Genomic DNA, 13,012 nt, shown 5'->3' with positions numbered 1-13,012 from the left:
GTCTCTGTGTTTTTGTCCTTTGCTATTCCACAAACATGCCCCTTCATTATTTTACATATTATCTGTGGTATACATTTTTTGCACTGCGCTTATTCTCTCGCCCTCATTGCCATAGTAAGTGCCATTTTTATATTGTTTGCAATTTTTCATCATTTATATATATATATATATACATAATAATATATATTTTATTTATACAATCGAGAAACTGTAAAAACAGAATAGAACCCTCGGTTTTACCCTACCTTGATATATTGGTAGCACTCCCCGCTGATATCGGCACCGGTAGCCACTTGATCAATCGACTTGTCACCATAGGTAATATTTCGGATAAAACCAAAAGGTGAATTTTCACCTATTACCAAAGATCGATTTGCCTCCTGGTGCTCAAACGTCATAATACCTGGCCAAGATATTCAAGAAAAATTGTAATAATAATGAGTAAACACACTGACAATTTCTTCATGAATAGTAATAAATATTATTAAGTTAGTATTTCTCGGTTCAGTCTCAATAAACTATTCCAGGCTCCAAACAGCAAATATTCTGTTGTTAGTCATAAATGTTTCTAAGAAAACGAAGCAACTGCGCCGTGTTTTTCTCCCTCAAATTGAGTGATTGGCAAATACTTGAGAGGTAAAAATAAGTCAGATCACTGACCGTCATAATTATGATTTACCTTTTATTTTCCCTTTATTTCCTGATCCCTGTCAATGCAGTACATTTCAAGAAAACGGCGTTTTTGAACTTGTACATATCGAAAAGATTACAATATTCATGGGGTATTGTAACTTTGTTATGTTTGTCACTGTTGTACATGACCGATTCGTGACTACTTTAACTAATAACTTATCGTTGATATATCACCTGTGCTAGCATCCGTAGTCATATCACAGTATACTCTGCATGGATCGACTCCATTATTTCTCCCATCAGGATCTATTGTGTAGTATCCATTAGATGTATAGCCTTTACGCTTCCATTCAGCACAGGAAACTGATCAAGAGAAAGGAAGAGGAAGCATTATATCAAGGAGTTTTTTTTCTTCTTCGGTCCTACTCGGACATGAATTTTAAGTCATCATGGTATAGCTATTGATCGATGAGTTAATTGTGAATGAACTTCTTACTTTAAGACTTCAAATGACACTGATCCTGGATTTACAACAAACGATATATGACTTATTTAAGTAAAAAGATATTATGTCATTTTATTTTCTCCTATATCATTATAAATCAACAGATAGGCTACACTAAGCAATACAGCTATGCTAGAGCTAAGAGACTTTGTTTCACAAGGTGGAAAGTTCACTAAAGCAATTTGTATGTACAAAGTTGAATTATAATGGAAACCTGAGCTTAGAGACCAAATATTAATTATAAACATTCTAGATCTGATTATAGATTGTGACTTACTGGTGTTTAGCGGGTATTTACAGATGTAGCCGTGTGTTGACGAGCAGCCTGCATCATACCATGTACCGTCTGAACTCCATCGTAATACACCACAATGTTCAGATCCACCAGCTAAATAAAAAGATAACAGTATCAGAAATGAGGAGCTTAGCTTATAAGCTATATTAAATATTTGATTTAAGAACTGTTGTTGTTGTGAAACACGCTCTAGTCATGATTGCTCAACGATCAACATCCTACCCTAACCGAACCCTGCAACATAATTAAACACTCGACTTAACATACAAGTAACCCTTACAATAAAATGTAAACTAAAATTCTAGTGCAACGCAAACCCAAGCCCTTATTCTATATCTTTGACGAATCACAGAGCTGAGAAATTTTGTAGGAGCGCCACGATGGTACCTTAAGAATTGTGTTCAGTGATCACTTATGTATTATTATGAATGGAAAGTAGTTTAGCTTGAATAAATTATGCTTATATTTCAGTCTCTATCGGTGGGACATCCATGCCTAACATGCCTAGTCCTTTACTTATTCTGCAAAATTAATTTGTTGTTATTTACTTACATGGTTCTCCAGAATACCAGTTGGTATAAGATGAAACTGAGCCATCAGTCCATGCCCAAGTTCCCTCTTCATCGAGGTCATTGAACCCAATCCAGTAATAATTCATTCCAAAGGTGCGTCTGTGCATTTGATGAATAAAAGTTGAAACAAAGTTAAACAATCCTTTCATAGTAATACCCTTAAAAGGCCCATACATAAAAGATACATGAAAACGTGCGGTAGCATAAATTTGTAGCGCGTTTTATTTGAAAACAGAAGTTTTACCAAATTTACATGGCTTCATACCATGAATCTAAAAATGAATTTTGTTCTTGAACAATGAATTTGACGTAATGTCACATTTAAAGCAAAGTTAAATTTGGTGCCCTAGCATCAGTTCCCGATCTGGGTGATAAAACTGTGATGGCGTTTGAGCCCCTGATCATACTCGTCCACAGGCCACGCTCTGCGCATGCTTGTGGGTGAACGGTGGCATGGGAGGGTACGTGGCTAAAGGTGTGCCTGTGCGTGTGGGTGAGGGTTGCTGCCAATAGAATATTCCATGATGTGGCTCCTGTATTCGAGGAGGGGGTCGGGGGTAGGGGCATACCTAGCCTTTAAACAAGGCCACATGTCTGATAGACGCCGAGCGACTAAAAAGAGACTAATCGCGAAAACCTGAGTGAACGCCAAAGCGAGTAGCGCATTTTAGTAGCCTTTAGCAATCCAGGTTGGATTTCTTATGTTAACCCTTTTTCCGACTGGAATATTCTACCGAAAATGTAGCGTCCAATCACCGAACGTATCCTCGCATTACGTCAGTATATAGTATCCATCACATACACACACGGAGTAAACTGTACGTAGTACAAACATGGACCTACTATGAACTGACGTTCGGGCTAAGACCACTGACCACTGACATGGAACGAAAACGAGACTGGTTTATTTTATATACAGGGAAATTAAGTCCAATTATCTAACTTATTATTGTTAGCCTAAGTCATCAAATGCTTCCTATTTCATTGTAGTTTTGCGTGTAAAATAAATTTGAATGTGATATTTTGTATCTATCAATTATATGTTCATCTCATAAGCAAAACATACGTCTTTTACCTTTTCTTACATGTTTTGATTATGAACGAATCACGAACGAAGCCAACTGGGGGATGGCCGTTCTAATTGGTCAATAAATCCAAAGCTATGAATAATTCATGCGGAGCAGTAAAATCTAGATTGCAAAAGGCTCTCGCGGCTACGCCACTCGATCGCGCGTTCACCATGGGTCTCTAGATTCATCTCAGCCACTGATTTGGGTGGAAAATAGCCAGAGTCACGAGGCCTTGTCAAAAGGTAGGGCTTACCTCGATAACACGAAAAGAAAGTTGCTTTCGTCTTGATCAGCTACGCTCGCCAGATCACCGTAGTCATTGAGATTTCTGCACCCATCAAGGGCTGTAGTATAGTCGACGGTAGATTCAACTAGTTGGTAGCATGCATTACCGTTACGTATCCAACCAGCGTCACACAGATCCTGATCACTTGTATCATCATCTAGATGATATATTGTACACATTCAAATCAAGTTGTCTAAATAGTAATTGCTCCACATTGTTGACAATGCATGTCATTCGCAATGGCTTACCCAAAGAGGATGGTGTCCTTCAAATGAATTTCTGTTATGAAGATATGATCATAAGTTGATTTTCTCTAAATGGCGCTTGGATGACGTCACAAGTACTTGATAACCTTGGAAATGCTTTTGTCATATCTTTTGACAATGACCTATTACTGTGCCAAAATTGAAAGAAATTGACTGAACTGATCCTGAGTAATCGCTTGCACGAACAAGTGGAGAAATAAAAAAAAATAAAGAAAGACAATTCTGACGAAATCAAAAGGGGATCTTTCGTTGACAGACCACCTTATAAAGAAGGAAAATTTTAACGAAATCAATAGTTGATCTGTCGTTGCCAGACCACCTAATTCCCACATGAGCTGGACAGAAGGATACAGGAGGAATCAGAATGCATGCTCTTGGAAGGAGAGAGGAAAGTAAGGAAACATGGTAGGGGTGAAATAAGAATACAAAGGGCTAAGGGAAGAGCTAGAGAAAATTAAGGAACAATAAAAGACATAATAGAGGTAGAACAAGAACCGGAGGCGGGAAAGGGAGAGGGTGAGAGAAAAGGATGAAGACCTGATAACCTCGAAAAGTTAGCTGCCACCTCTTATGATAATAACCTATGACTGTGCCAAAATTGAACGAAATTTGCTGAACCGATTTTGAGTAATCGTTTGCACAGAAAGGTGGAGAATAAAGAAAAAAGAAAGAAAATTCGGACGAAATCAATAGGTAGTCTGTCGATGACAAACCATTTAATAATGCACCACCTTTTTGTCTCGGGGTTTCGTTCTTGAACAATATTCATTTTGTAACGTTTTCAATTTTCTGTTTTTGTTTTTGTTTTTTTTCATTTTGTACCATTTACTATATTTTATTGTTATTGTTTTATTCTGTTTAGTGAATTTGTTTCTAATTAGGTAATTTATTTGTTAATATTGTGATATCTTTTGATTTTCCAATATAAACAAAAATTAAAAAATTAAAAAATGAATAAAGAAAAAACATTATGACGAAATCAATAGGTGATCTGTCGAACACGATAGTCCGCCTAAATATAACATGATGGCATTTTCATGAAATGTTGGTACTAAGTTTGATTTTAAAAATATATGTTTATGAAATCACGATAGTTGTAGCTACTTCATAACAGGGTGGTAAAAGTTTCGGCGTTACCAGATTACCAAATTATTCTGTTATTGTTCTCCCGTAGTACTCATGTAATTTCATCTTCACGACAGAAAATGGCTCTAATGCAATCGTGATGACCTCATATAAAGGAATCATTAACAATTTAATGTTCTATATAACCGTCCTAAAAAAACATTTTTGTACAAAACGCATATTTACTGGTTTTCTGTCGGGCAAGTACAGCGTCCGTCTTTCATATTACATGTTGTTGATATTTTTCTTCTTCTGAGCGCATAGAGATGCTACGGCGGTGATATGAACTATAAAAACACTGAAGTATTACATCATTAATTTGTAATTTGGTAGAAAATTATTCAAAAGTTTCTAAAATATGTGATAGTGATTATCATGAATTTATAAAAATATTAATATTAAAGGATAAAATGTTTCGTAATTTTCCATGATCTGCTGACTACTTTGCCTCTCGCGGTATAAGATTCATTGATATCCTTAAAACATACGTTTTGTTAAACAATATAATAATTTTTTCAAACATATTTGTGGCTTACACCCAGTAAATAAGATCGATTGATCGATCTGTAATTGAAAAACAAGTCAGAACAAATGTTGGAACTAGCGGGACTTGAACCTGCATCTACTGCTTGCTGGGCAGCGACTCTACCACCAGGCCATTACTGGTCCATGGCACAATCCCGCTGGTTCAAAGGTTTTTTCTGACTTGTTTTTTCAATTACAGATCGATCAATCGATTTTATTTATTGGGTGTAAACCACAAATAATGTTTAAATAATTGAAATTTCTCCGAGGATTCTAGGAAGCATTGCATTTATAATAATTATTGTCATTTTCCGATGTTGAATGTTGGCTATTTTACCTGACTGCTAAGAAAGCATAAATGCTTGTAAGTAAGCAACCAGACGACCGACGGCTTTAGGTCCTTTCCGAGGGACCTGGTAATGATGATTAATGCCTTACCAAAGGGCATTAGCGCATCGCCTTGGTTTCGAACCCGGGTCAGCGGATTACTAGACCACTGCTCTACCGAGTGAGCTATCGCGCCTCCTCTATGGCGGACTAATGAATATTAATGAGTCAGAATAAATCAGGAGAGCTTGGGTACATGAGTATTTGTTTCTAGTTCATCTTGCCTGTGCCATGGACCAGTGATGGCCTGGCGGTAGAGTCGCCGCCCGGCAAGCAGTAGATTCAGGTTCAAGTCCCGCTGGTTAAAAGTTTTTTTCTGACTTGTTTTTCTATTACAGATCCATCAATCGATGTTATTTACCGGGTGTAAGCCACAAATATGTTTAAATAATTGAAATTTCTCCCAGGAAGCATAACATTTATAAAAGAAATAATAATCATTGATGAAAATACACTTCATGATAACAAACGGGTAACGAACATTGAAAGAAAATCTAACCCCAAAGAATAAGTGAAGGTATTCTGACAAATGAGATGTATTCCTGCCTTTTGATGTACAATAATCGTTACGAAAATGTACAAGAAATATATAAATGAAGATATTCCTGGCATGATGTGATGCCTTTTAGCATGGCATGGGCGCAGCCATATTCTTGAAAATGGACGTACCCGTTGAAGTTGTACATTTATCATGTGCCAATATTTATTTGGAAAGAATTTTAAAATCAATGATGAAACTTTTACTTTTCAATGAGAAAAAAAATCATAACTGAGAAGATAGAAATTATATTTGGTGAAAAATAAATAACAGGGGAACAATTGTAACTAAATTGATTTATAAATACTACACTATAGCAGTTGACAAATCTATTTCATTTATGACAAACCTTCATCCCAGAAGAGCACCAACTTATTTATGCCAATTTGCGTTCTGGCAATTATAGTGCAAAGGTATTATAGCAGGTGAATGAAATGCTTCATCACCACACACGTCTGGGAAAGAAGCATCCATAAATTTGAATACATTTGCTTGATAAACGACTTCGCATAGTACGTCACGTTATCAAGAAAATGGTGATGCCCATGTTGTGCTGAGAAACTGTACATTATTCTTGCTTTACCTTTACAAAAAAATGTTCAATGGTATTACCAATGGTATACCATTCGGAAGTACCACTGAAAATACCATACAGATACCATTCACAAACACCATTTAAATACCATTCGGATACCATTGAGGTTACGCTCGCTACGCTTGAATGGGCACCATTCATCTACCAATGACATACCATTCAACCTAATAATAGTTTTTTGAACGCTCATTTGCATAATCATCAATGGTAGATGAATGGTACTATTTACACTATTGAAATTTGCATATGAAATATGCAAATTTTGTAACATTAATCTACCATTCTCTATTGGCATGGTAGGCCAATGGTAGATGGTAGGCCAATGGTGGATAGTGAATGGTAGGCCAATGGTGAATGGTAGGCCAATGGTGGATGGTGAATGGTAGGCCAATCTACCATTCACCATCCATCATTGGCCTACCATTCAACATCCACCATTGGCCTACCATCCACCAATGGCCTACCATGCCAAAGGTGAATGGTAGATTAATGTTACAAAATTTGCATATTTCATATTCAAATTTCAATGGTGTAAATAGTACCATTCATCTACCATTGGTAATTATGCAAATGAGCGTCCAAAAAAATATTATTAGGTTGAATGGTATTTTACTGGTAGATGAATGGTGTCCAAGGGTACGTTGCGAGCGTAATCTCAATGGTATCCGAATGGTATTTAAATGGTGTTTGTGAATGGTATCCGTATGGTATTTTCAGTGGTACTTCCGAATGGTATACCATTGGTAATACCATTGAACATTTTTTGTAAGGGCAGCTTCATTAATAATTGTTAATTGTTTACGATCAGATAAATAACTTGATACAAGTTCTAAAGGTGTTCCTCTAATACTGTAATATTTCATTTTTTTGTAATAAAATAGAATGATTTATAATTGCTGCTTTAATTAAAAAAACAGATGTTCATGTAAGCAAATGTATAAAAATGTACATCACAGAGTCATATGAGTGGGACCACAGGCACAAAACAGCAGTTACTCACGGTAAAGAGTCACATATCAGATCCAAATTTACCCCAAATTGAAGAAAAAACTAAAAATCCATCATTGTTCCTGAGGACTAGGGTATTATTCCTTGCAGTTTGTCAGCTTTGAAACGTTGATCATGAAGAAAAATTGGTGAAAATTAAAGCAAAATCTCAGAGCAAATTGTAGTTCAAAGTATAAGGGACACCTAGTTTTCTCAAAGTCACTACCAGTGAAACACCATTGACCATATAATTCCAACATTGAAACACCATTGACCATATAATTCCACCATTGAAACACCATTCACCATACAGACTCCACCATTGAAACACCATTCACCATACAAACTCTACCATTGAAGCACCATTCACCATACAGACTCTACCATTGAAGCACCTTTGACCATACTATTCAACCATTGGCACACCATTGACCGTACAGACTTTACCATTGAAACACCGTTCACCATACAGACTCTACCATTGAAACACCATTCACCATACAGACTTTACCATTGAAACACCATTCAACATACAGACTTTACCATTGAAACACCATTCACCATACAGACTCTACCATTAAAACACCATTCACCATACAGACGCCACCATTGAAACACCACTCCCCATACACACTCTACCATTGAAACACCATTCACCATACAGACTCTACCATTGAAACATTATTCACCATACAGACGCCACCATTGAAACGCCATTCACCATACAGACTCTATCATTGAAACACAATTCACCATACATACGCCACCATTGAAACACCATTGGCCATACAATTCAACCATTGGCACACCATTGACCATACAGACTCTACCATTGGCACACCATTAACCATACAGAATCCACCATTGGCACACAATTGACCATACAATTCTACCGCTTAAACACCATTCACCATACAGACTTTACCATTGGCACACCATTGACCGTACAGACTTTACCATTGAAACACCGTTCACCATACAGACTTTACCATTGAAGCACCATTCACCATACAGACTCTACCATTGAAGCACCTTTGACCATACTATTCAACCATTGGCACACCATTGACCGTACAGACTTTACCATTGAAACACCGTTCACCATACAGACTCTACCATTGAAACACCATTCACCATACAGACTTTACCATTGAAACACCATGCACCATACAGACTTTACCATTGAAACACCATTCACCATACAGACTCTACCATTAAAACACCATTCACCATACAGACGCCACCATTGAAACACCACTCCCCATACAGACTCTACCATTGAAACACCATTCACCATACAGACTCTACCATTGAAACATTATTCACCATACAGACGCCACCATTGAAACGCCATTCACCATACAGACTCTATCATTGAAACACAATTCACCATACATACGCCACCATTGAAACACCATTGGCCATACAATTCAACCATTGGCACACCATTGACCATACAGACTCTACCATTGGCACACCATTAACCATACAGAATCCACCATTGGCACACAATTGACCATACAATTCTACCGCTTAAACACCATTCACCATACAGACTTTACCATTGGCACACCATTGACCGTACAGACTTTACCATTGAAACACCGTTCACCATACAGACTTTACCATTGAAGCACCATTCACCATACAGACTCTACCATTGAAGCACCTTTGACCATACTATTCAACCATTGGCACACCATTGACCGTACAGACTTTACCATTGAAACACCGTTCACCATACAGACTCTACCATTGAAACACCATTCACCATACAGACTTTACCATTGAAACACCATGCACCATACAGACTTTACCATTGAAACACCATTCACCATACAGACTCTACCATTAAAACACCATTCACCATACAGACGCCACCATTGAAACACCACTCCCCATACAGACTCTACCATTGAAACACCATTCACCATACAGACTCTACCATTGAAACATTATTCACCATACAGACGCCACCATTGAAACGCCATTCACCATACAGACTCTATCATTGAAACACAATTCACCATACACACTCTACCATTGAAACACCATTCACCATACAGACTCTACCATTGAAACATTATTCACCATACAGACGCCACCATTGAAACGCCATTCACCATACAGACTCTATCATTGAAACACAATTCACCATACATACGCCACCATTGAAACACCATTGGCCATACAATTCAACCATTGGCACACCATTGACCATACAGACTCTACCATTGGCACACCATTAACCATACAGAATCCACCATTGGCACACAATTGACCATACAATTCCACCGCTTAAACACCATTCACCATACAGACGCCACCATTGAAACACTATTGACCGTACAGACTTTACCATTGAAACACCGTTCACCATACAGACTCTACCATTAAAACACCATTCACCATACAGACTTTACCATTGAAACACCATTCACCATACAGACTTTACCATTGAAGCACCATTCACCATACAGACTCTACCATTGAAGCACCTTTGACCATACTATTCAACCATTGGCACACCATTGACCGTACAGACTTTACCATTGAAACACCGTTCACCATACAGACTCTACCATTGAAACACCATTCACCATACAGACTTTACCATTGAAACACCATTCACCATACAGACTCTACCATTGAAACATTATTCACCATACAGACGCCACCATTGAAACGCCATTCACCATACAGACTCTATCATTGAAACACAATTCACCATACATACGCCACCATTGAAACACCATTGGCCATACAATTCAACCATTGGCACACCATTGACCATACAGACTCTACCATTGGCACACCATTAACCATACAGAATCCACCATTGGCACACAATTGACCATACAATTCTACCGCTTAAACACCATTCACCATACAGACGCCACCATTGAAACACCATTGGCCATACAATTCCACCATTGAAACACCATTCGCCATACAGACTCTTCCATTGAAACACCGTTGACCATACAATTCCACCATTGAAACATCATTGACCATACAATTCCACAATTCCACTCTGCAGGTCGTTCTGGTTTACGTTCATCACATAATATTAGACCTAAAGAAATACGTTCCAAACGAAATTGGGGGGATAGAGCATTTGCATCAGCAGCTCCTTCTTTGTTGAATAAGTTACCTTTCTCTATTTAGACGGCCAACACTCTCTCTACTTTCAAAACTGGGCTTAAAACTCACCTGATGCTCAATGCATATTGTTAAATTTCAATGTTTTTTTTATACAATGCATGCAAAACAAACAATCGCACTGTGCCACATTGTATGTACCTTGGCACCATGAAGTTGTATGATCTAATGCAAGTTAAACTTTAATATTTCTTTAATCTTCAGTATGTTGAATATTAATTTAAATTATTTGTATGCGCCTTGAGCATCTCTAGAGATGGATATGTTGCGCTTTATAAATATTGTTATTATTATTATTATTATTATTATTATTATTATTATTGAAACACCATTCACCATACAGACTCTACCATTGAAACACCATTCACCATACAGACGCCATTATTGAAACACCATTCACAATTATACAATTCCACCATTGAAACACCATTCACCATACAGACTTTTCCATTGAAACACCATTGACCATACAATTCCACCATTAAAACATCATTGATCATGCAATTCCACAATTGAAACACCTTTGACCATACAGACTCTACCATTGAAACACCATTCACCATCATTCACCACCATTGAAACACCATTCACTATACAGAATCCACCATTGGAACATCATTGAAATACCATTTACCATTGATGCTACCATTCAAACACCATTCATTTACCATTAAGTTTTTTTTGTAAGGGTATACCTCTCTCATACACTTTGGTGGGGAATCTTGTAGATTTATGGGCAATAATATAATAGATCTCTAAGAATAAGTAAAGTTATTTCTAGGGGTTCGGTTTCCTTTGATACATATAACTATCAATTCGTATCTTGCTAAAGAAAAATATAGTTAGGTGATTTACTCACCAGTAAATGGGTCTTCAATGCGGTCCACTGAGGAGACAAAGGTGGGGAAAAGATTGGAATTAATATAAACAAAAAAATCTTGTTAATGCAAAGTGTATCACAGTCAGGTGGAATTCTGCCTAACTAGGAGTTGAGGGAACATTTAGGAATAGTTTAAAAAGCTAACGGTAAATCCAGCAACATCGAGTACATTAGTTTGCAAACTCAGGAAATTTATTACGATTGTTTAATGAATGCCTGGGTGTATTAGCTGTGGACAGATTGACCGATTGAATGAGTGTTGAGTTGAATCGAACGGCTGTTGTAAATCAACAGCGCCCTCTGAGCTAAGTAAGAATCCAGAAGACTGACATGGAACTGAAACTTACTGATCCGAACAAACATGTGATAAACAGAACCGCTATATGGGTTAACAGTCAAGTCATTCTCCTCACTGAGATAGCACCTGCTGTAGGATGGTTCATAGTCAAACGATCTACATATGAAGGTGAAGGCTGACACACAGGCCTGGGCGCATTCTTCAACCGTGATGCTAGACAGAACTGCGTTGTTGTTATAATGAAGGTACCTTTCTTTGATGAACATGAAATCTGTACGACCCGTCACAAGGACTAGAGAATGGAAAGAAAGGACGAAGCACAGGGTCAGTGTCATTTTACCAAATATTTTTACCAGAATGGTAATTCCTGATTTTTATATCATCGGGATCATTATCAGTATCATCTGCATTGTCGTCGTCGCCGTCGTCATCATCGTCATTATTATCACCATCATCATCATCATTATATTCATCGTTAAATCATTATCTGCATTGTCAACGTAACCATCATCTCAATCATTTAACAAATATAATAACGACCATTTGTCGGAGCGCCAATTTAATTTTGTTTCATACTTCTTCTTTTTCTGGGAGTCATAGTGCCAGAAACGTTTATTGACAACTTTGTTTAAGGATAAGAAATCTTTACGAAGCTATGTTATAATAAGTGATCGTTTTCATATAAAACTTACAAGAATCATCCCCCTTGCAGTATAATGGTCCTAGTGTATAATACCCGTACTCGACGGTGTCTCCTGTATCACCAAACCTCATTTCAGTAACAGGTAAGGTAGTCTTATCGGTAAGATACCCCGAGTCCTCTCTCCAGGCATCGTCATCGGTATCGCAGTTGCATTGGTGACCGTTGGTACATGAACCTGAAAGACG

The 13,012-nt window shown here is 37.5% G+C and overlaps 1 protein-coding gene across 1 annotated transcript in view; it reads right to left on the bottom strand.

Annotated features, from left to right (window-relative positions):
* The window catches only part of LOC105439570, a 37,957-nt gene that overhangs the window by 20,200 nt on the left and 4,745 nt on the right, over positions 1-13,012 (bottom strand). Inside the window, exons 7-14 of the mRNA XM_030987642.1 lie at positions 12,817-13,002; positions 12,174-12,416; positions 11,806-11,832; positions 3,329-3,518; positions 1,986-2,104; positions 1,416-1,526; positions 868-996; positions 246-403 (exon numbers count right to left, since the gene is read on the bottom strand). Of these exons, the coding sequence (XP_030843502.1) occupies positions 246-403; positions 868-996; positions 1,416-1,526; positions 1,986-2,104; positions 3,329-3,518; positions 11,806-11,832; positions 12,174-12,416; positions 12,817-13,002 (1,163 nt within the window). The remainder of the gene's footprint in view (positions 1-245; positions 404-867; positions 997-1,415; positions 1,527-1,985; positions 2,105-3,328; positions 3,519-11,805; positions 11,833-12,173; positions 12,417-12,816; positions 13,003-13,012) is intronic.

Source organism: Strongylocentrotus purpuratus, unplaced genomic scaffold, assembly GCF_000002235.5.
Source record: "Strongylocentrotus purpuratus isolate Spur 01 unplaced genomic scaffold, Spur_5.0 spur5_scaffold_16, whole genome shotgun sequence".
Lineage (NCBI taxonomy): Eukaryota > Metazoa > Echinodermata > Echinoidea > Camarodonta > Strongylocentrotidae > Strongylocentrotus > Strongylocentrotus purpuratus.
The sequence above is the reverse complement of the archived record's forward strand: the minus strand, read 5'-3'. Positions and strand labels throughout refer to the sequence as shown.